Source organism: Nansenia antarctica, assembly GCF_963989245.1.
Source record: "Nansenia antarctica genome assembly, chromosome: 11".
NCBI classification, from domain to species: Eukaryota; Metazoa; Chordata; class Actinopteri; order Argentiniformes; family Microstomatidae; genus Nansenia; species Nansenia antarctica.
The window spans coordinates 23,417,917-23,441,526 of NC_137681.1; the positions used below are offsets into that span (position 1 = coordinate 23,417,917).

Sequence of the window (23,610 nt, forward strand, 5' to 3'; positions counted from 1 at the left end):
CTGTTACTGTATGTAGTCTTACGTGATTGACGTTGTTAAATGAAATCGGACTCTTCGGATATTCTGGGGATATTCTGCTATATATACTGTATATATAACCTCAGCAATAGCGTAGTTATAATGACTTCATTATTGAAATTCCCCTGGTCTACAGGTTTGACAAAACTACTCATCAGAAATGGCTGAGCAGGTCGCTAAAGTTGCCAGGATTGTCAATGAAACTGTGGAAGAGGGGAAAGACACCCTGGGTAAGTCAATAACAACACTAAATAAAAATAAGTATCATGCAAGCACATTTACGAGTTGCATTATTATCCATTTGATGTTGGTAGCAATTCAAAAAAGTTCTGAATTTGGATTTATTCAGTGAATGGAGTGGCGTCGTTTTTGTAAAACACACTGTTAAGTGTGGAGTTGGATCATAATGTTAAGACCTAAATGGTGTTATTCTCTTTGTGGCCGGCAGATGGCATTAATGACCTTAAAAAGATTCCAACTTCAGCATTAATATTTTCTTTCTCCATCTCATGCTAATCTCGTTCCAATAGCTTTGGGACGAGGCTCTCTCGTACTAAACTTGAGAATTTGCGTTTGATTGACAGAGCAGAGATGCACACAGTTGTATTGTCATCTATGTAGTTAGCATAAGAGAAAGAGGTGGTATTTGTAGGAGTGATTGCTAAGATCCAACAGAAAATTAATGTGTGATGGGAGGCACTGTACATAATAAATAATGCCCCACAATGCTCTCCTACATTCTCATGCTATTCCGTTTCACACTGAAATCTTTTGATCAATATGATGCTCATCTTTCCAGCTCTGGGAGGTGCTTTCCTACAGTATAGCCATTAATCTTTTCTCTTCCTTCTCTACAGACCTGTCAAACTGCAAACTCATAAACTTTCCAGACGGAGTCTTCAAGATCCTAAGAAGTGTTACAGAGAACATATACATCGTTACATTGGCTGACAATGAGATGAAAGCAGTTACTAGGAAATTCATAGAAACATTCACTCAATTGAGAGGTATATAGTATACTAGGGGCCGGTTTCACAGACAAGGCTTAAGCCTAGTCCTGGACTAAATCACACTTTCAATGTAAAATCTCCATTGAAGATGCTTTTTAGTCCAGGATTAGGCTTAAGCCCTGTCTGTGAAACTGGCCCTATATCTACTATTAACCGTGAGATTCTTTGTTGTAATTAATTAGTATATTACTCAAGCATTGTAACAGTAAACAGGGCAATTTATTAATATTTCTTATTTATCCTACAAATGATGATGGCTGAATGTGTCAACGCTTGTGAGAGATTGAAGAGTAGTCATGTACGCTTTTGATATATATATATATTTTTTAAATCTTGTGTGTAATATCTTGTGTGTAATATCTTGTGTGTAATATCTTGTGTGTAATATCTGGTGTGTAATATCTTGTGTGTAATATCTGGTGTGTAATATCTGGTGTGTAATATCTTGCAGAGCTGGACCTGAAAGGCAACGTCCTCACCAAGCTGCCAGAAGCAGTGGGAGAGATGGAGCATCTGACCAGCATTAACCTGGCGAACAACAACTTCTCCGTTTTCCCTGAGACACTTGCAGACATCCACACACTGGAAAGAATCAACCTGGAAGGCAATGACATCACTGGTGAGGGAGTCGTGCGTTTTCATCGGAAACAGTCAATTTAATTTCCATAACCTCTTTTGATTACCGTACTTGTGACTCAAATTCACACAACCGAGCTGAGCTGACCAGTGTTGTGCTGTGCCCGGGTTACCACATCCACTGTAACTGGTGCTGTGGTCCTCCTTATGTGGCTCAGTTGGGTAGAGCATGTCGCTAACAAGGCTTAGGTTGTGGGTTTGATTACCTGCTGGGACCATGTATACTGAAAGATTGATGCACTCCACTGCAGTGTAAGTCGCTCTGGATAAAAGCGTCAGCTAAATGGGCATGCTGAAACAGTTCTGGAAACGGCAGCGTGAAAGGAAACTCTCAGACCCAGCAGAGTGTTGGATTGTTCCACCAAACTGACATGACAGACCAGAGCTGACCGGTGCTGTGCTGGCCTGGTTAACATCCACCACAATTGATGCTGAAACAGTGTCGGAGACAAAAGGAAAAATATCTGAACCTTAAAATTGTTGACATTTAGCAGATGCCTTTATCCAAAACGACTTACAACAAATATATTTGTCTAAATAAGTGAACCATCTATCCATCAGTCATAGCAAGAACAAGTCTAAGAAATCTATGCTAGGGCCAGGGGCCATTGGCAGTCCTAATGCTAGAAGAGGGAAGAATATATATGCATATTTATATATATATATATTTAATTATATGATTTAAATTATTTACAGTAGAGAGACTGGAAAAGGGAGTAGAGGGGATGAAGAGGTTTTAGGAGGGACAGTTAAGGTGTAGCCTGAAGAGATGATGGGTCTTCAGTCCGCGGTGGAAGATAGATAGCGACTCTGCAGTCCTGACAGCAGTGGGAAGCTCTATATCGTCCCACCATGGCCCATAGGGCAGGAGCCTATCGCCTGTGATGTACAAATACCCCCTCCTGGACAAAAGCTAGTCTGTCACACGGTCTTACCACCCAATCCATCTTCTTAATGCGGCGTGCCAAGCAGAGGTGCCTCGGGTGCCATTTCTAAGACTTTGGTACGAGTCGGGGGCGCGGGGGGGGGGGGTCGAACTCCCAGCCACCCGACCTCAGGGAGGAGATTCGAACCACAAGAGCAGAGGCAGGAGTATAACACTGTCATCTGTCTTCTTTATTGTGCTCCTGAACATTGCCTTTGGTATTCAGCACCTGTTCAAAGCCGTGAGATGTGCATGTCTAGTCCAGTCCTTTTAACAGGTGAGGTTTGACATCTACGTCTATCTTGTCTGTAGACTTTAAATTGCTCAGAGAAAACATTTCATTCACAGAATTAACAGGAGAATATTTCAGAACCGGTCGACCATGAATTAACCATTGTGATGTCAGAGGAAGCGGTGAAAAAGCTGAAGATAAGCCCTTATGTTTGGATCTGGGTAATGGAGGTAGCTGGAGAAATACAGTACGTTTGCTGAAAGGGAAGGTCATAGTGCTACCTTTGTGGCTCATTTGGTAGAGCACAGCGCTAGCTAAGCTTAGGTTGTGGGCTAGATTCCTACTGGGACCATATGTACATACAATGTACTGTATGCACACACTGTACTGTAGGAATATTGCATGATTGAAGATACAGCGCACAATAATCTATCATAACAGTTGTATTTTATTTGCAAAAAAACACTGTAATCGCTGTATTTCTTTCCCCACAGAAATTCCATTAGAGAAGTTGTCTGCTATGCCAGCGCTGAAGTGGGTCAACATGAAGTCAAATCCTTTGGACCAGGACTCTCTAATGGCTATTCAATCTCCTCAGAACTTTGAAATTCTATCTACAATGGACAATTAAGAAGTTTGATATTTGTTGTCAGATCCAGAGACATTGATGAGTGCTTGCAGTGCCTTTTTTTTTACTTTTCCAAAAGTAATTGCTTCTGATGCCTCACAGATTTCAAATTGGTTCGATAACCTTTTTCATTACATTTACTGTGACTGAATCGATGAACATCAGACTTCGCCGGAGCAGAACATACTGTTGTTGCTTGACTAATGAAAAGTCCTCCCTGAATTGATCTGAAATCAGATATGGCAGGAATCAGGATATTACTGTTGACATTAGGCTTAACCATGAGGAATTCATATGATATCAAGGGATACACTTATTAAAGACATTTATAATGCGTCTCTGTGTTCTCATTGTCGAGGGTCTGGTATCAAACAGGCCTGGTACCAGAACCAACACCTTGGAAGGGCCGTTTATTTTGTGTGGGTGAGATGAATGTTTAATCTCAAATATGAAATATATCAACAGGAATATCAACAATATCTTTAAAAATATGCTAAGATAATATGATATGATTGTTGGTCCTCACAGCATGGCAAATACCCGACTAAGATAATTTTATTAAGTAAAAGTAGAATACTGTATGTTACTGAATATGTCATGAGAGATGGATAGGCCTTGTCACAAAAAACAAGCAGTGTTAAAGAAAAGAGGACGGACGCAACACTGTCTTATTCAACACCTCCCTGAACATAAACACAGTTATTGTTATCATGAAAGGGATTCTACATCCACAACTTTAACTGCTCTCTGAAAATGTATGTCCTAGTAGTTAACCAGAGAGGATTGCATTACATGTCTGAAATGTGCTTCAATTAGGCTAGTTCTCCAATCTATTAGGCATGATCCTCCAAAACAATTGAAAGTTGTTGTTGTTTTTAATGACTAATTCATTTTGAAAAATACCACAACTTTTTTTTGAAGATGTTTACATTCATGTAGCCAGTATTCAAGTTGTAAAAGAAAACCAGGGGGGAAAGGTGGATGTTATTATATGGGGACAATTTTAGCATCCCCACATTATCAGTGACTTCAGTGTCAGTGAATTGGTAAAAATGTCATTGCATGTGTGTGTGCCCCCTTGCCCACAGTATTCAATACTATACTCAATATGCGCAAAACTAAATGTTGAAATAGCAGTAATACCACATTCATTGATCAAATGACATAAGGGATGAAAAGGGGGGATGGCAGTTTTAGAAGGGGGATGATTTTGACTGTACTCGAGTGCTGCATGTAGCCCACAGTACATAGTTCTCTATTTGCAGGGGTGCACATAACTGGTGCGCCAGTGCGCATGCGTCGCCAAAATGCATGCTGCGCGGCTGATCAGCGGCATGAAGGCGCTTTTGCGCACCAACAGCTGGGTCCAAGAAGCAAGCCCCACCAAGTAAGTAACTATTTGCCGTCCCCTCAGCAGGGGAGGCTGGTTCATTAGGGGCAATTGGACAATGCCCCACCAAAGGGAGAAGAGAGAGATTTTTTTTCTATGACTTCTAGACAGTGTTGCTTCTGAATATCATAGTCCAATCAGCTAGTGTTCTGTGGAGTATATCATAGTCCAATCAGCTAGTGTTCTGTGGAGTATGTTCCAATCAGCTTCAAGTCCCGCCCCTTTCAGGGCAACTTTCAGTCTACTCGAAGTTGCACTAGGCTGTTCTCGTAGACTTGCATGTAAAATCTATTTTGGTAACTTCAGGCCATTCGGTCATTTGTCTATGGGGTTTTGGGACATGCACAAAGAATCGTACGTGCTTACGTCATGTCCGGCGTAGCTTTAGACGAGCTAGCCAATTAACCTTCATTTCAGATCACGTTCGTTCACCATGGCAATGGCGGCTAGTAATGTTCTGAACAACTCGGTTGAATCCTTAAAAGAAACACCGTTCAGCCGTCGTAGCAACCAGGAGAAATTAACAGTAAAGGAATTAGGACCACCCAGACCAAATTTTATTATAAAGCAAGTTTATACAAAGGCAGGGAAAATTGGAAAATCGTATAACCGAGGATTTACGAGGGGTTGACATTGACGCAGTCTTCATAAAACATGCCGTCCACAAGCAGCATGCAGGCCATAAGGTAAGATCAAAAAATATAGTTTGTACCTTCTCCGTAATATAGAACTTTGTAATAATCAAATGTATGCATGCTATGATGAATGGGAAAGGCGCCGGTAAAACTAGTAGGCTTATATAACAATGAGTTGAATTAAAATTAGGGCTTGCCCGAGTAATTGGAGTAGGATATTCCACTATTCATTTGGTAGGTTGCTATGCGAAGCTTCTTTTTTGCAACAAAACTTTGCATTTAATGTATTATGTTACATTATATTAATATGTAGTTACTTAATGTAATGTAGTATATTACATGTATCAAACAATACATTTTGTCAGAGAATTACAACTAAGCATTTTTTTTTGATATATGTATTAGGCTAATATATAGAACATGTCTAAAAATGTCTGAGGTTTAATTTGTGAATAGATAGACCTACATATTTATATTCAAGAATAAGCATATCTACCTAAATAGCTCCAAGATATCTAAGTGGTCGGGAGTGACTCATGTGCACAGCCTGTTAAAGCTAAAGTCAACTGTTATACTTAAAACAGATCCCTCTCTCCTGGAGACCTTAAATCATTGTTAGACTACATTTCAGAAATTACTGTAGATACAATTACAACTACAAGACAGCAGATTGTTCAGCTACATTTTCTTATTTGAAATCTTAACACTGTTGGTCTGTCTGCCTTCAGGGACCAAAGCTCATCTCAAGAGCAGCAGCAAGAAGCCACAGGAACCAGAACATCAAGGAGGGTCTTGGGAGAAGAAGAGAAGCAGAGGCTGTCTAAAGAGGTAGGTCCAAGTTTTGAAACACAGTGTTGGAAAATCACCACCAATCAGAGTTACATTCAGGGATGGGATGGTAGCAGTCTTTATTCAGTGTTGTACTTCCAAAGTGCTTATTTCCACATTTTCTTTCACACCCCATACTTTTGACAGATCTGCGACACAATCCTGGCCCACTCCAAAGAAAGGTTTTCTTTCACCAACCACCTTGTGAGTGCCACGCTGCTCCAAGGAGAGATGTTCCAACAGCACTGCCATGCATTCCCTGTTGAGGCTCTGAACACCACTGTCAAGGCATACCCCATGCTGAACCAGGTGAAGCTCAAGACTGAGCTGTCCCTTGTCTATGAGAGTGCTGAGTTCAAGGGCTGCTCTGGTGCACTGGCACTGTACCAGGTTCTACACAGTTACAACCTCCAGGAGACTTTCTCTGAGACTGTAGCTCTGTTGAACATCCTAATTACTACTCCCATGACAACAGCTGAAGCTGAGAGGTGTTTCTCGACCCTTAAGAGAATCAAGAACTTCCTGCGAAACACAATGGGCCAGGAGCGCCTGAATGCACTGGCCATGCTTTCAATGGAGAGGGAACTAGTCAGGAAGATGCCTGATTTTAATGAGAGGGTCATTGATTGTTTTGCTGCTTTGAAAGAGAGACGAGCTAAATTTCAATACAAGTGAGCAGTATGTATGCCGTCCATATTTTGTATTTTGTAGTATGTAAATAGTTTTATCCATCCATTGCACATTATCAGCCCCTTTGCCACTGCCCTTTATCCTGGATTTGCTGCACCTAAAATAAAATATGTGATAACTGAATACCAATGGCTGTGAGAGTCAATTTATTTAAGCCCGCTGATTTAGGTGAATTTACCCTTGAACGTGTCACCTTAACCATCAACGCAACAATTGCCCCCCCTGAGAGATTTGGCAGGAGCCGCCACTGCCCCTCAGCCGAAGGCGCGACGAGTAATCCATCACGACGACCACGGCGACTCCCCTCACGAAAACATTCGGAAAATATCGTAACTCGTACTTTCATTCCGCGTATCGCGTATCGCGTATCGCACGGTTATCACACCGACACTTGAAAATTCAGTCCCGAACGACTCGTCGCTAAAAGGAAAAACAACACCAAGGGACTTCACGTTTCTTTTCTCTGAAGCTTTCAAACGTTCAGACGTTTGTTTTACAGCTTCATTATCGCACCTAGACCCCTGACCCAGGGAATATGGTTGGGAATTCTATTAGAAAAAAGAAAAAGAAAAAGGCTTTGTTGCACAATCAAAATAACGAGCTATTTAAAGTGATAGCCTACAACATCCTCTACCATGGTTGAAATTGAGGACAGTGATAATTTACAGCAGTCAAGAGAGCAGTGATGATGATTAAGCTTGTAGCATAAGTAAATGCTTAGGCTGTAACTTTTTGTTGAAAAGTTGATTTCAGTATTTACAGAACAGAGCAGTGCTTGACATCAGAGATGTCAGTTGATTTCATTGTGTTTAAAGGAGTCTGACAGACTTTCATGCTTAAAGAGCAGTCATTTGATTTTGCATTTGTTTATTTTGTTTTGCACACAATCATTTGTTCGTTCATCTTTATTTATGAATAAATGTCGTTTTGCTAATATAAGTTATCCATGTATCCCTTTTTCATCCATCCTGTGGGATGGGGTCGTGACTCGCGAGCTCGGGGAGCACCAAGCAGCATCCCTAGGTGCTCCTCTGAGCACTGGCCCCAAAAAGTTATGTGCACCCCTGTCTATTTGGCCAATTCCTAAATGGTTCCGCAGTTCACAAATGTATATTTACCCTATACTGGTGAACCAATGATGTGATGCTGCTGCTGTGCATCTCACTGGAATTCATGCAGTTTCCTTTTCTTTCTTTTTTATTAGCATTATTTTCTTTCCTGAAATATCAGTTTTGTCATTAAGTAATCTTAGCTCTGTGTACAACATGGGCCTCCCGCCGGTGGTAGCAGCATTCATCATTGCCTACATTTGCATGCTTAGCAACCCTTGTTTTCGTAATTGTTATGAATAATAAACAGATGAAGGGATCTATCTCTCCACAATGTTGCATTTAACTATTTTCAACCTGAAACTGAAATCCACCCCACATTTTCAAATAGACATGTTGTTTGTGTCAAACATTGCCACTGTACTTGAAATGACACAAGAATGATCATATCTGTTTGGTACCTGTACTATAGCAATGACAATAAAGACCATTCATTCATTCATTCATTCATCATTCATTCATATAATGTGCATTCACAATATCACTTTTAATCAATAAATAGATTAATATTCACAATATGGTAATAAAATCTAGCTATGCATTTTAAACATGCTATACAAAATTAGCATTTGTACATTGTGTAGCTAACACGTGTCTTGTGAAATGGTTTCTGTGAAATTGAAATGCTGAAAGGGCACGACACTTAATCCTGTACTTAACTGGCTCAGTGCTTACCCCCAGTCACCTCCATCTGTTTATGTCTGAGGAGGGGTTTGGACCGAAAAGGCACTTGACTGCCAGTGACTTCTCGGCCGCCAGTGGTCGAGCACAACCATCACAATCTAATACTATCACAGCACTTAACAGGAGAGACCGGAGAGCCAAATGTCCACCACCTTGGACTGTTGCAGTTGTCGTTTACAGCAGCAGAGATCAGGGAGTTACAAGGAAGGTGGTAAAACAGAGAGATTAGGTGAGGATACTGAGGAGTAGACTTCCATCCTATTTTCTCAGACTTAATTCACTCAGAATAATGCTACTCGTAGCCAGGGGTGGTCTAGTCTCATTATAAACTCCAGTGCGGTAAGGGGTTTGAATCCGGCCTACACCAGCTGACATTGAAACCTCTCCTCCTTGCCTTCCTGTCTTTCTCCGATGTCTCTATACAATTAACTGATACAAATACACATCCTGCTGTTCATAAAAATACTCCTAATAAGATAGCACATGCAGGTATTCCGTTTCATAATGCATTGACTACACAGTATGACCCACAGGAGCCAGTGAGGGCCTTCGGGGGATAGTCCTCCTGATGCAATAAAACACTGCGGATATTGAAAGCTTGTGGGTAAAGTACAGTCGCCCCTTCCCTCTTGACCTCGTCACAAAGTGTCATGACATGGCCTGTCACACATGACCCCCCCCCCCATACACACACACACACACAGGACCCCCCCCCCCCCCACACACACACACACACACACACACACACCCTAGTCAGCTAAAAGTCCAGGGCCGTTTTGTGTTGCCCCAGTCTGCCCCCTGCACGTGACACAGACAGATCAGGCCGTGATGGAGGAGTGGATCCTTTGCGTAAGTCCCACGGCTTAGGAGGTGCGCATGACTGCTCCTCACACACACTGACTTGACCTGGCGGTGGGTATTAGAAACCAGGCTTTTCCCTGTGCTAAGTTAATGCACACGCTGGCAGCCCTAAGAACAGGAGGACAGGACTGGGGAACACAGAGCAGACATGAGCTTCACCATCGAGGAGCGGGGCAAAGCCAACACACACGATTATAGAGTGTTTTTCAGTAAGTGGTGGAGCTCTTTGAATCCTTCGACATGTCGTTCGGTTACCTCAGCCCCATACCCTGCTGAGTGACTAAATGCACATTTGACATTTGCTTCGTGTAGCTTGTGATGTCAGTGTGACTCGCTTTCCTTGGGAGCTAAATATTGACAGCTTGACATATACAATACTGGCACTCTCCTGCTAAAAAAAAAACCTGTGTCCCAGTGTGTCAGTGTGTAAGTGTAAGTGTGACACTTGTACACATCAATCATGGCCCCGTTGTGCCTGCAGAAATGTGAATATTTATGTTTTGAAGCAAGCTGCCTGTGTTTATAATTCCCTTTTACTCTTTCTTCACAGAAAATCCTGACGGAAAATACATCTCTCCATTCCATGACGTGCCGATCTATGCGAATGAAGCTGAGGTATGCAATTATCTTGTTGATGTTTCGCAACTGTCACAACGATTATAATTGCTATGGTTTGGTAGTTGAGTGAATAGTTATTATTTTCCTCACCAGTCCTTCTAGATCCACTTTGGATGTTGTCTCCCAATGCAGAAGAGTAGCCAATATACTGGACATGTTCAAAATGTTTTATATTTAAACTTATAATTATATACAGCACTTATATACAGCACTTACTGTTTTATAATTTAAACAGAATCTCTAATAGACAATGCTACATCAAAACCTGCCCTTCTAAGATGACAAAGACTACCACAGATTCAAATGAAACAAATTCAGTACTTAGTCAAGTCAATCTTCAGCCTCTCTTAACAGAATTTCCGTTAGAGTAAAACCATGGATTGAAAACCTGTACGTTTCCTTCTGACAGAACATCTTCCATGCTGTTGTTGAGGTTCCCAGATGGACAAATGCAAAGATGGAGGTATGGATTGTCTTGTAGTCCACCCAATATCAGCCATCGCACCTTGAGGAGACAGCTCTTAGACAAGAGTTCATTTGCACAAGAATAGTTTTTTTCTTAATTTATTCAGTATTTTAGGTACTGTATACTCATCCCAGAATCATTCTGTGTCACATTAGCTTTGATACACCCTTGCATCCTCTCATCTTAACCCCTCAGATCGCCACCAAAGACCCTCTAAATCCATTGAAACAAGATCTGAAAAAGGGGAACCTTCGATATGTGGCCAACGTGTTCCCACACAAAGGTTACATCTGGAACTATGGAGCCATCCCTCAGGCAAGTCATTCAGTTAACCCTAGTTCACATAACAGAGCCAAAATCCAAGCTGTACACCATAGTTGCTGTAACAGTGCTGGAAAGGATAATGTGAAAATAAAAATATTTAAGCCGCAGCCACAGTATGGTTCAGGTTGGCCCTTTACCATCAAAGGCCCAATGTCCACATTCCAGATCACGTTCGATCAGTAGAGCAGCAGGTGATGGTGATGAATCACTGGTCACTAATAAACAAACTATATCATAACCTGTTTGTTGACAGACATGGGAAGACCCGGGCCACAAAGACGCGGACACAGGATGTTGTGGTGACAATGACCCTATTGACATCTGTGACATAGGATACAAGGTACAAGGGGGGGGGGGGGCACAATCAACATCTTGTTTAGGGCCACCAGAGTCCTAGGGCTGGGCCTGAAGGTGCCTCTCTAGTCTAGCTCTCTCAGAAAGGGAACATGTATCATGCAACCATGTTGCTATCGCTGAAGCGTTTCGCTGGATCTGATCACGGGGAATGGTTTGATGAAGGAGCACAGTTGTGAACGTATAATACAGTGAATAACCATCTAATTTGTTTTTTTATGGTTGTTTTGTCTTTGAGGTGTGCTCTCGGGGAGAGATTATTAAGGTGAAAGTCTTGGGGACCCTGGCTTTGATCGACGAAGGGGAAACAGACTGGAAAGTCATCGTGATCAATGTTGAGGATCCCGAGGCTAAGGACTTCAACGGTAGGAGGATATCTGCTGTTTCATCAACGCTTACATACTATAAATGATACTGTAGCGAACGGCAGCGTAGAGCAGCTTACCCTAAGCGGGTATATATAACTCACAACCTTCTGCTTACCACCCGGCTGCACTAACCACAACATCAACAGTTCAACTCCCTTGGCAGAGCTGCTAATGGGGCGTATACAGGGTTGTTACAAATATTGATTATGATTGATTCTGTTTGTTTCCACTAATATCCACTTTTAATCTCTATCTGTGATGAATGCAGATATTGATGATGTGAGAAGACTCAAGCCTGGTTACTTGGAAGCTACATTTGATTGGTTCAAAAGATACAAAGTTCCAGATGGAAAACCTGAGAACCAATTTGCATTCAATGGAGAGTTTAAAGACAGGGTAAAGAACTGGTTTTAGGTCCTACGGCTGAACAGGTTGATACTTATTATAATTTTAACAGTTTAATAGTTTAATAATTGACATAGGTTTTTGATTATTCTTCTATATTTTGTGAGAGTAGTATAACTGATATTCTCTTTTTCAGGACTTTGCTATTCAGACAATCAAAGACACTCATGGATTTTGGAAAGCATTGATCTCCCAAAAGACCAATACTGGTGAACTTAGCTGGTGAGATATAAAATATACATTTATGATACACTAAGTACTTCCATCTGTTCCAAGTTGTTTTTAAACTGCTGCATAAACACCAGCTCAGTGGCCTTGCGGTTAGAATGTCCGCCCTGAGATTGGTCATACCAAAGACTATAAAAATGGTACCCGATGCCTCCCTGCTTGGCACTCAGCATTAAGGGGTTGGATTGGGGGTAAGACCCTGCGACATACCAGCGTCATGTCCAGGGGCTGTACTTGTACATCAAGCCGTACTTACTTTACTTACTGCATAAACAGAGCAGAGACCTTCTACATCTTTTCCCCTTAATCCAACTGAAACTAAATGACTTTCTGTTTTCTCTACCCCCCACGGAACACACCATCCTCTGAGGTAGCATGAACACGTGTGTCTCAGAGAGTCCCTTCCATTGCTCCAGTGACGATGCCAAGGCTGTTGTTGATTCTGTGAGTCTTTTCTCAATTATCATCATACTGTTTACTACGTCTGCAATTTATATGACATATAATTCATTCACATGAATTATAATTATATGCCTGCAAATAAGTGTGGTTGATTTGTCTGATTTGTCACGGTTATTAGAATGTGTGTCTAAAAGCCTTAGGAGGATTGTTGTATGATAATTGCTACTCAAAAGCATCCATCCTAAATGGCACCAAAGCGGAGCCAAAGCAGGCTGGCCCACAGGGTTCTGGAACTGAGCTGATCTCATCCGCTGCACCAGGGGAGGCTGCTGGAGGTAGACATTGGAAGACGGGCTCATTGTAATGCATGGAACGGAAGGATCCCATCACAGGCATTTCAATGAGCCTGTCCTCCGATTTCAGCTCCGTACTGCATTGTACTTATGCCTAGCTGGAAATATATTAGTATGCCTTTGAGTTTGTCTGGTAATTCTGAGATGTTTTTTAATGTCACTTAATGCTAAAAACAAAATGTAAGTCGCTATGTCTAAAAGCATCTGCTAATGTCAAAAAATTATAATAAAATGTCCTTTAGTGGGTAAATAAAGCCGTAAGACATTAGTCAAGCATTGACTGGTATTTGCATTAACTGAAGAAATATGCGGACCAATTATTTGCTTCATTGCGCTACAATTCCAAACTCTGAGACAGAAGCCCTTGAGTAAGATAAATCGGTTGATGTTAAATCACACCATGTTGTGTTGTTGTTGCATTATGGTTGCGTGATCTTCATTTGTAGGCATCTGCTTTTGGAGCTGAGGAGCCCATTCCAAATTCTGGTATGTAAAAAAATAAATAAAACGGTGTTTGTTTTAAGTCCCTTTGGACATCTGCTAGATGTCAACAATTTAAATATCTCTCTTCCGCTTTGTTATTCATATTGATACACTCCTCAATGGGATTTATTTTTATTTTGACTATGGCTACTTATATCATTTCTGTCCAATGTATATGTCACAGTCATTCACATGAAGTCTCCATATGCATAATACAACTTTTCTGAATCTGAGAGTTGAAGAAATTGACATTTGCCTGCTTATACTTTTCAGTTGACAAATGGTTCTACTAGTAATGAAGACAACGAAGAGCTGCTGATTGGACCCTAGCCATCTGCACAAGCTTTGGACAACATTAGTGTCACATCTTTAGTAGCTTTGGACAACATTAGTGTCACATCTTTAGTAGGTTGTGTGTCACACAGTGTGTGTTTCTTATGCATGGTACAAAACAATAATTTTCATAACAACTTCACTGTGTCAAAGCCTGGCTAAGCTACTACACTCTTGTGGCTCATCCGTCATGTCGTTGGATGCTGAAATCTGAAATGTGTCAGGAATGTGAAAATAAATACCACCATAATACCCAAGATCTGAGTATGGTCTTTTACTAGCATCTAGTGGTAATGAGTCGTAACGCAATCCGCAGCCTGGGGCGGGGAGTGTAATATTGCAGAACATAACAGTTTACATAGCATAGAATACAACACAATATAATAGCCTACAATACAACACGATACAATCAATCCATGAATTCAAAAGAACGTAAAAAAGGAAATAAATGTTTTTTGAAGTTTGGTTTCAGTTACGAATAGGTCACAACATGTCTGTGAACGGCTAAAGAATCAACTTATGGAACACAGGGATAGACCGATCAGTATATATCAGAACAGACATGTTAGACAAACGTCCTAGTTTCAAGTGTGAAATACATAGTAGATTTCCAATCAAAAATTTTCATCAGGACAGGAGCAACACAGCATAGCTGTGCAGTGATTTTTCTACCATTATCTTAAGGATTTAAATGACAGAATTTGATGTACTGTGCCTAGTCTACCTAGAAATATGATGCATGTATCTCTTTTCTACGCTCTTTGATACAGTAGCCATCGAATCATGTCATTACTCTATTTATATTTATTTATTTTGTATATTGCCTTTAAATGACTGTATTATTTTCTAAATGTATCTTTTAATGTTAGTTGATGAATCTATATATTTGTATATATTGTATATATTTGTATTTACTTGTTTAAATCTTGTAGTAATTCTTATATTATTTAGATATTATAAATCATAATTGCTTTGTATTTGATTAGTTGAATCAGGTGTGCTGGTGGTGGAACAGATCAAATTATGTGGAGCGGCTGGGGGTCCCTGAGGAGAGGTTTGAGAAGTTGAGAACCACTGTAAGGACCCCCACACATTGGAGGGCGCTACCACTCCTACACATTAGTGGGCGCTACCACTCCTACACATTAGTGGGCGCTACCACTCCTACACATTGGAGGGCGCTACCACTCCTACACATTAGTGGGCGCTACCACTCCCACACATTAGTGGGCGCCACCGCGCAACCAAGGTGGTTGTTTAGTTACCGAAGTCGAACGGAAAAAAAACCCACTGGCCACATTCGTAAATCCGCTCTGAGAGCGCCGGAGCGCACAGCGGGTTCGACGTCATAAAGAGACCAAGTCATTTGATTGGACGAGAGGCATTCAACGAGTGCTGATCAGATTCCCAGAGCGAACTTACGAACGCAGCCAACTACCAGCGATCAGCTGTTTGTTGAACCGGAGTGAAGAACTAGACAGACTGAAGCTGGACGGTGGCTGCCGACGGTAAAGGTAAATAGTGACAGTAGGCGGATTGACAGTGTTTGACTGTCTTATGGGAGATCCGTAGTCATGTACGTGTATCCAACATACCACATGTTTGCTTACCTTTGAAACTGAGATCAGTCGGATGGAAGTAACATAGCTAAGCGTGTTAAGCTGCTGTGCTAAGCTAAGCTAAGCTAACTAACTACTAGCCATCTCGCCCTGATTCAGAGTGAGACATGTCTGTCAACTTATGTCGCTGGGCTCAACCGATGAAGTCGAGCTAAGCTACCGACATGGCCCAGATGAGTTAACCAGGACACGTGTTAAATGTAGTTAGTTGTTGGCTCCAGTCTGGCTGTAGTACTGAAGCTGTTAGCCTGGAGGTGAACAATGATGTCCTGTTGGCAGGAAGTTACAGACACAAAGATGTTCTTGTCGTGTTTTAGACAAGCTGCTTGATTGATGATATCTCTCTCTTTTTTTTCCAGGCAACGACCACCGAGATGTCTTTTCTATTCGATTGGATCTACAGAGGATTCAGTGGTGTGCTTCAGTTTTTAGGTAAACTCACTGATCTCTCCTCAAAGACTTCCCAAAGTGTCAATAACAGAACACACCTTAGACACACACGATTGTGATTCAGTAGGTGAGTCGCAGGTGCGTTTGTCAACAGAACTGGAATATTATTAACCTAATTCTGTAACTGACTCTTCTGCCAGGTTTATACAAGAAGTCTGGGAAGTTGGTTTTCCTGGGGCTGGATAACGCAGGGAAGACAACTCTTCTGCACATGCTGAAAGATGACAGACTGGGACAACACGTGCCTACATTGCACCCAAGTAAGAAGGATATTAGGGGGCGCTTAGTTAGGTGGCGTAGAGGGTTAAGCGTCGACCATGTAACTGCAGGGTTCCCGGTTTGATGTCCTGCATGTCATCCCTCCTCTCTCTCACCCATCCTTCCTGTCTAAATCTCTACTGTCTCTGTCAATAAAAGGACAAATGTGTGTGGGACTGCCCCACTCAGAAAAGAAACCAATGATGTTGTTTTCATGATTAGATTAGATTAGAGTACAAGTACTGAGACAACGAAATGTACTTTGGCATCTAACCAGAATGCAAATAGTGGCATTGTGCAAAAGACATAATAGTGACAGTGCATGGTATTACAGTATAAGGTATTACAGTGAGTATAAATAAATGAGTATAAAGTTAATTTACGTGAGATTAATATCACTGTGATATGATATGTACAGTATGAATGTAGACTGCATGGTATAAGGTGTTACAGTGAGTGATTATTATTACATCGTTGCACTGTTGAGGAGCTAGCGTCCCGTAAGCATTTAATTGCACTGTGTATGTATTCTGTTTATATGACCCATAAACTTTGATTTGATAAGCATAATTTATTTCCAAAGTGTGACTATGAGGCAGGGTTTTGGCCTATTGGCTATGTTATGTCATGAGTAGATAGGGGGCGGCTGTGGCTCAGGAGGTAGAGCCGGCATCTAATGGTCAGTGTTTTGATCCCCAGCTCCATGTGTCGAGGTGTCCTTAGGCAAGACACTGAACCCCAAATTGCTCCCAATGAGCGGGCTGGCGCCTTGCATGGTAGCTTACCATGTGTGAATGAAAGGCCATTGTAAAGCGCTTTTGAATAAGGCGCTATGTAAGTGCTGTCCATTTACCATTTTTCATTTACCAGATAAGAAGGGAAGGGATGACAGTGATGTCCTACTGTGAGGTTGTATTATTTGATGGTGGTGCACGTAATGGTTTGGTTGGTGCTGTAATTCGGTCACTGCACTGCTTCTGATTTGGCTTGCATGTATTTCGTTCTCCCTTAAGCATCTGAAGAGTTGACAATTGCTGGAATGACGTTCACCACATTCGATCTAGGAGGTCACGTACAAGGTAAGACAGTCGTTGGTGTCAGGTGTTTATGTAAATGTAGAAGACGGCTCTGAATATAAAATCCTTAAGAGTTGGTGGGACTAAGATTATAAACAAAATCCCAATCTTACTGTTTTCTACTGTTTTTCACAGCAAGAAGAGTTTGGAAGAATTACCTGCCGGCAATAAATGCAGTTGTTTTTCTCGTGGACTGTGCGGATCACGAGAGACTCTCGGAAGCCAAGGTTGAACTTGATGTAAGCATACAACGAAGTCACTGTTAAGCCCTAGGTAAACACTACAGTGGTCTAACAACTTGGTATTTGTGTCACGTAATTGAACACCGTTTGGATTGTCAGCTGTCAAATTTGCTGTGACAGAAACCTGGAGGACTTGTCTTAAATAACTGGAGCAAGCTATCAGCTTGTTGTTTAGACAACATTACATAACGTTGTGCTATACAAACTGTCAATCTCTGTTTGTTAGATGACAACCCCCCCCCCCCCCCACCACCACATCATCATCTCCTCCTCCTCCTTTTTGTTTCCCAGGCTTTACTAACAGATGAGACCATCCTCAACGTCCCAGTGTTGGTGTTGGGTAATAAGATCGACCGTCCGGAGGCCATTAGCGAGGGGTCACTGAGAGGGGCGTTCGCTCTGGATGGCCAAACCACCGGCAAGGTCAGCATGCAGGCTTCCTCTTAAACCAGCCAATCCTTCAACTGAAAAGTATATACAGTATACAGGGCTGTCAAGTGATGGGTAGAGACATTGGGCCGGTTTCGCAGACAATGCTTAAGCCTAGTCCTGGAGTAAATCACACTTTACATGTAAACATTACATCGAAGATGCTTTTTTAGTCTTAAAGTTAAATTACGCCGTTAAGCCTCGTCTGTGTAACCGGCCCGTTGTGTGTTTGTGTAGACATGTAGTCGTAGGATATCAGCCCAATAGAGCTCAGGTCTTCTGACGCTGGCTTTCTCTGTGTACCACATGTACAAAAGAGGAGATTTGGTGAGGCTTGCATTCTCATTTTATGCACCCAAATTGTGGAATGTACTGCCAGTTTACATTAGGGATGCAACCTCAGCAAATATTTTCAAGTCGAGACTAAAAACCCATCTTTTTAATATTGCCTACACAAATAAATGTTATTATTATTATTCTATGTGGCGTAGTATGTGACTCTGTCCCTGTTTGGCATCGCCAGGGTAACGTGTCCTTGAAGGAGCTGAGCCTGAGACCTCTGGAGGTGTTCATGTGCAGCGTGTTGAAGAAGCAGGGCTACGGCGACGGCTTCAGGTGGCTCTCGCAATACATCGACTGACACTCTGGGGAAAACGCTGCTCTTTTTAAGAAATCGGACTTAGCTAGAAGTCTAGAGAGGTGGAGAAAGGAGATCGCCCTACCACCACCACCACCACCCACAGAGAGCTGTGAAGCCCCCCCCCCCCAGGTCTCTGTGTCCTGACTGAGTACGCCAGGGGGCATATCTTACTCTTTTCATTAGTCATTTTCAGCATTTGTCAGTTTTAAAGGTTTCTATCCAAACTTTTAAAAGTGGTTCATGGTGAACTGTCGTAAGATATGGTTATTAGTGTAATAATATTTGCCCATTAATTCAGTATAATATCAATCAGTTCTCTGGCATGTAATACGATTAATATACTGTATACCCAACCGATTTTTATCGTATCTGTATGATTCAAAATATAAGGCAGATGTTATGTAAGAATATAGGAACTTTAAGTAAGTTATAATGTGACATTTAAGTTAAGATGGACCAAGATGTTGTAAGTTATGAATGAAAACTACAGATAGCACAGATCACTAATGTGAATAGAGGTACGTTGCTTGTTGCTTTAGTATATCTTCTAGATGTCCCCAGAGTATGATTGCATTTAAAAGAAACAGAGCAAGATGCCCCCCCCTCCCCCCTCCCCCCATCCATCTTTACCAAGTTTCATGCTCTTATAGAAAGTGATACATGACGCCCTAAGTTAAAAGATCTGGATCCAGTTGTGTTAATTTTGTCCAATATGGGGATTTGAGTATTTGTCAATGCAGCTATTGCCTTCAATGCACTCAGCCAAAGACTTATGCAATCTGGCAAGTGACTTTGGGATGTTTACAATAGACCTCAGAGGATTAATGGTTGTTATGATGATAGTCATGTAATGTTTGTACCATGATTAATGGCTGGCTTTAGTGTCGTGATATCGTGCTGGTACAGTAGGTTTGTGTCCAACAGTTCCAAGAGGGGGCACCATTGCACGAAGCAATAAAGCGATATGACCATCAATGGCCGTCGATACTAATCTTAAACCGAGGAGGAGGAGATGGCACTCTTCCATTTGATTTGACAAGGAGTGTTGAAATTATATAGGGCCCCATTTTGATCTGGTGGACGTTTGTTAATTTCTGTACTCAAGAAAACTATATATATATATATATACAGTATGTATATATATATATATATATATATATTATATATTTACTGTGTGAAACTAAAAGGAAGTCATCCGAATGTGTATCCGAAGAAATGGTCTGTCTCACTGCACTGGAAGACTTGATGTTCACTTTAACCAGGAGTCGGTGAAGCGACAGGTGGGGCTGAAGAGGGTCCCCCGCGTTCCTCCAGGAAGCTGCAGTCTCGCCCTGCATACCAATTATCCTCTCCATCCTTCACCTCAAGTGTGCACTTGTCCCACCCCCCCTGTAGGGATTTAAAAGCATAGCATCGGAGTAAGAGCCCATTCTTCCGGTGACCATATGCTTTGAGGTCCGTGTTGTGGGGTAGTCAACAAATTCACACTTCAGGGGACAAGAGTGTGGATAATTGGGACACGGTGTCAGTCTGCAGATGTTTGTGCACCAGTAATAGGATATTTCCTGTCAGACTAGACCTCCTGTTATTTCCGACATTTCTTTATGTTAATGTTATCTTGGGTCTAGGATCTAGAACAGACACTTTATTTGTTTATTTATTATTATCCAAATTAATTTATGGGAACAGGTACTACTACTCCAGCCAAGTAAAACAGACGTATGGGTTTTTTTCTCGATTTCTGGTGATCTGATTCGCCTTTTGTTGATCTAATTGACAAAAGTCCCTGTTTGCTGTGTGCTGTGTATGTCAGTGTAGAAATATTTATTATGTCTGTCATATGAAGTCTTGGATGTGTGATTCTGTCAACAAAGCTTGAAATGCTGCGAGTATTTTTTGACTATCTGTGTTTCTGATATGAGAGTACGTCCGCAGCGTTCGATCTCCTGGGATTACAGCCTTTTACTTTTACATCAGTGTTCGACTGTTGTGTACCAATAAATTAATGTTTCTGTATTAACTGTAAATATTGTACAATGGAGATGTATTCTTTGTACAGTTCACACCATTGGACTGACAGCCCGCATTACTGGAGGGACCTCCGGTATGATAACCTGTTGTGTTAATGTGAGAAAAATTCCATAAATATTTTTAACAATCCTTTGTGTTTCTTTCTATTTTTTATCGAGTTCGATGTCTTGCTGATGGTCAGAACTCACACATTTTACACACGCTCCTATCACAAATATGAATATAATAATTGCTCTGATATAATCTTAGGAGCTAGGCTTTTATTAATTAATTAATTCATACCTTTATTTATTCTCGAAAGGACAATTGAGGTCACACATTTCCAATGTCGTCGAGACATACAGATTCAACATATCAAGATCTAATACTGCTGTTGATTGTTGGTGATAATTGCATCATAGCATCTCTCCCTTCTTGAAGTTGTGCGGCACAACAGTGTAGCATATTGATGCGCAGAAGATGGCAAATAGCACTTTGAGCCTGTACATAATTTAGTTCCCAGAGTGGTATCCTCTTATGCTTGTCACAGGAGAGAGACGGCATCTCGCAGAGCAGCTGCCACATGCTTTTGAATTCATGAAACAGGAGCAATCAAGTGTGTGGCATCAAAAATATATCTGTTGTCATAAGATTCTCGTGTCCTGTCTTCTCATGTCCTGTGAAGTCAGCCTGGAGCTTTCCAATCTGATCTAAATAATAAAGTGGGTTTAAATTAGGCAAACTACAGAGCTGTAACTATGTTTTAAATATTTACATTTAGACATAAGTGGCTTTGGAAATATATATATATATATAACTATTTAAGTGTAGCCTAAATTGGAATTTTCTACATCCAAATATCTTCCTTTTGAATCATTGAAGCTGGGTGCAGTTGCATCTTTTGACATGGGGAGGCAGCTTAGGACCAATTGCTGTAACCAAGTTAAGTCTTTGGCACATTATGAGATGAAAAATATAAATGTGACTTCTCTTTAATAGATAATAAATACAAACAAACAAAACAGAATATGCTGTCCTCATATCCTGATGCCTTTCATTCTGGAATCTATAATAATTCTATTATTTTTCAGAACTAGTAGCCATTATCAGCAATTGTAGTTACATACAAGAAGAACATTGACTCCCAGTATCAGTGTACCCTCCCCCCCATACCTCTACTGGCTGCACACTTCAATGTAGCTTTTGCACTACTGCTTGTTTACACGTACCATATTTACTATTTATTACATTGGTCTCTAATTATACATCTTACATATACTGTATGTAACATACCTCAAGACCTATTGCCATTGTTCAATTGTGCATATCATATTGATATTCATCTCATGTATATTCACTAATTATATCACTTTATTTATACTGACTGTAATTCCACGCACTGTCTACAATATCATCATGTCTTTTGCACTATGCTACTATTTGCACTATCTGGTGTACTCTCTGGTGTACTCTCAGTATGTATGTATGCATGCAATGACAATAAAGTTGAATCTAATGTAATATCAATATCTACAGTCTATGTAATGTTGTTCTGTGCGGTCTTGTGTTGTCTATTATTCTCCTGCCTGACGTGACGTCTGGAGCTCTGCCTCACTACTGGAGGTGACACATCACCACCCTGCTTCAAACCATACAGAGCAGAGAATCTAACATGCAGACAACTGACATCTTCTCACTTGTAGTCTTGTTTCCCATGTGATATTCTAGCTCTCCACAACGGTTGACTAAACGCAATAGTGATCGCTGATGGTTGGGAGGTAGTAACAAGCCATAAACTCGGAGCAGACAAAGATCCTACTTTGTTGAAGCTAGTTCTAGTCAACCTTATATTCCCAGGTTTTCCTCCTGTCCAAGGTACTCACATGCCCCTTTTCCACCAAGGCAGTTTGAGGGCCAGTTCGGAGACGGTGTCTGATCTCGAACTACTTCTTCATGCTTTGACAGCAAAAGAACCGGCGGCTCTCAGCCAGGAACACTGGTTCCAGAGTGGCACTAACACGTGGCTGGTCTAGAAGCAAGAACCGCTTACGTCAGGGGCTGGGGGCGGGATTATCGAGCGATTATCCTGATTATTGTTATTATTATTGTTATTATTATTATTATGGATCAAGGATCGATTAGCGAGCTATCTTACAACAAAGGCTAACATGAACATCTTACCTTCAGTAAGAAAATCACACCTGGCTGGTCTAGAACCAAGAACCGCTTACTTCAGGATGCTGGGAGCGAACGATTATCATGACGATTATTATTATGATGATTATTATTTGAGGGATTATCGAGCAAAGATCGATTAGCGAGCTATTTTACAACAAAAGCTAACATTAACATCTTACATTCAGTGTTAATAATAATCAAAACGTGTTAGGTAAATTACCTTTCTTCTTGAACGTAATCACCACCCATAGCAATCGCGACGAGCAGAGCCAGGAGCAACATTTATTATAGAGATGTGATGTAGTCTTCATTGTTCCTGGGCTTGAGGTTTGTGCATTGCAGGGAAAACGAAGACGTATAGAGTGAGTAGCCGGAGTATCGAACGATTAATGACGTAGCTCCCTAGCCCGTGGAAAAGCAAACCGGTTCTTATGGCGCTTTTCCACTACAGGGCCGACCCGGGTCGGCCTGGTTTGGCCCTGTTCTTTAGCCTTTCTCCACTGCCAACAGTACCCGTGCCATTTTTAGTACCCGTGCCATTTTTAGTACCCGTGCCATTTTTAGTTCTTGTTCGGGATGAGTAGCGAAAGGTACTTTTTTGCCAGGCTGTGTGACGCTGCACACCGTTGATTGGTCAATGGAAATCGTCATCCCATGTTCATAGATTTCTTCGCTAACCGCCATTTTTAAATACTACAACAGAACCGAACCGGTCTGGTCAATGGAAA

The 23,610-nt window shown here is 41.3% G+C and overlaps 3 protein-coding genes across 3 annotated transcripts; all 3 read left to right on the forward strand.

Annotated features, from left to right (window-relative positions):
• Positions 1–153: 153 nt before the first annotated feature.
• Positions 154–3,743, forward strand: lrrc20 (leucine rich repeat containing 20). The gene is made up of 4 exons (XM_080541414.1): positions 154–248; positions 876–1,025; positions 1,480–1,647; positions 3,316–3,743. The coding sequence occupies exons 1-4, from the start codon at positions 179–181 to the stop codon at positions 3,450–3,452; spliced, it is 525 nt and encodes a 174-aa protein (XP_080397540.1). The 5' UTR covers positions 154–178; the 3' UTR covers positions 3,453–3,743.
• A 6,051-nt stretch (positions 3,744–9,794) lies between these two features.
• On the forward strand, positions 9,795–13,658 carry ppa1a (inorganic pyrophosphatase 1a; the record flags this gene model as incomplete). The annotated part of the gene is made up of 10 exons (XM_080542503.1): positions 9,795–9,855; positions 10,197–10,261; positions 10,674–10,727; positions 10,926–11,045; positions 11,308–11,394; positions 11,647–11,773; positions 12,045–12,172; positions 12,318–12,403; positions 12,784–12,853; positions 13,611–13,658. 10 exons carry the CDS (start codon positions 9,795–9,797, stop codon positions 13,656–13,658), a joined length of 846 nt encoding a protein of 281 aa, XP_080398629.1.
• Positions 13,659–15,442: 1,784 nt separating this feature from the next.
• On the forward strand, positions 15,443–18,859 carry sar1aa (secretion associated, Ras related GTPase 1Aa). The gene is made up of 7 exons (XM_080541413.1): positions 15,443–15,494; positions 15,959–16,031; positions 16,190–16,309; positions 17,321–17,386; positions 17,519–17,622; positions 17,917–18,048; positions 18,578–18,859. The coding sequence occupies exons 2-7, from the start codon at positions 15,974–15,976 to the stop codon at positions 18,692–18,694; spliced, it is 597 nt and encodes a 198-aa protein (XP_080397539.1). The 5' UTR covers positions 15,443–15,494; positions 15,959–15,973; the 3' UTR covers positions 18,695–18,859.
• The last annotated feature ends 4,751 nt before the right edge of the window (positions 18,860–23,610 follow it).

What these genes read in the sequence shown, in the direction of transcription:
- lrrc20 (XM_080541414.1), top strand. Translation starts at nt 179, where the DNA reads ATGGCTGAGCAGGTCGCTAAAGTTGCCAGGATTGTCAATGAAACTGTG. An exon ending in AACATTCACTCAATTGAGAG is followed by an intron (nt 1,026 to 1,479) that starts GTATATAGTATA and finishes AATATCTTGCAG; the next exon opens with AGCTGGACCTGAAAGGCAAC. An exon ending in GGAAGGCAATGACATCACTG is followed by an intron (nt 1,648 to 3,315) that starts GTGAGGGAGTCG and finishes CTTTCCCCACAG; the next exon opens with AAATTCCATTAGAGAAGTTG.
- sar1aa (XM_080541413.1), top strand. Translation starts at nt 15,974, where the DNA reads ATGTCTTTTCTATTCGATTGGATCTACAGAGGATTCAGTGGTGTGCTT. An exon ending in TCTAGGAGGTCACGTACAAG is followed by an intron (nt 17,387 to 17,518) that starts GTAAGACAGTCG and finishes TGTTTTTCACAG; the next exon opens with CAAGAAGAGTTTGGAAGAAT. An exon ending in AAGCCAAGGTTGAACTTGAT is followed by an intron (nt 17,623 to 17,916) that starts GTAAGCATACAA and finishes TTTGTTTCCCAG; the next exon opens with GCTTTACTAACAGATGAGAC.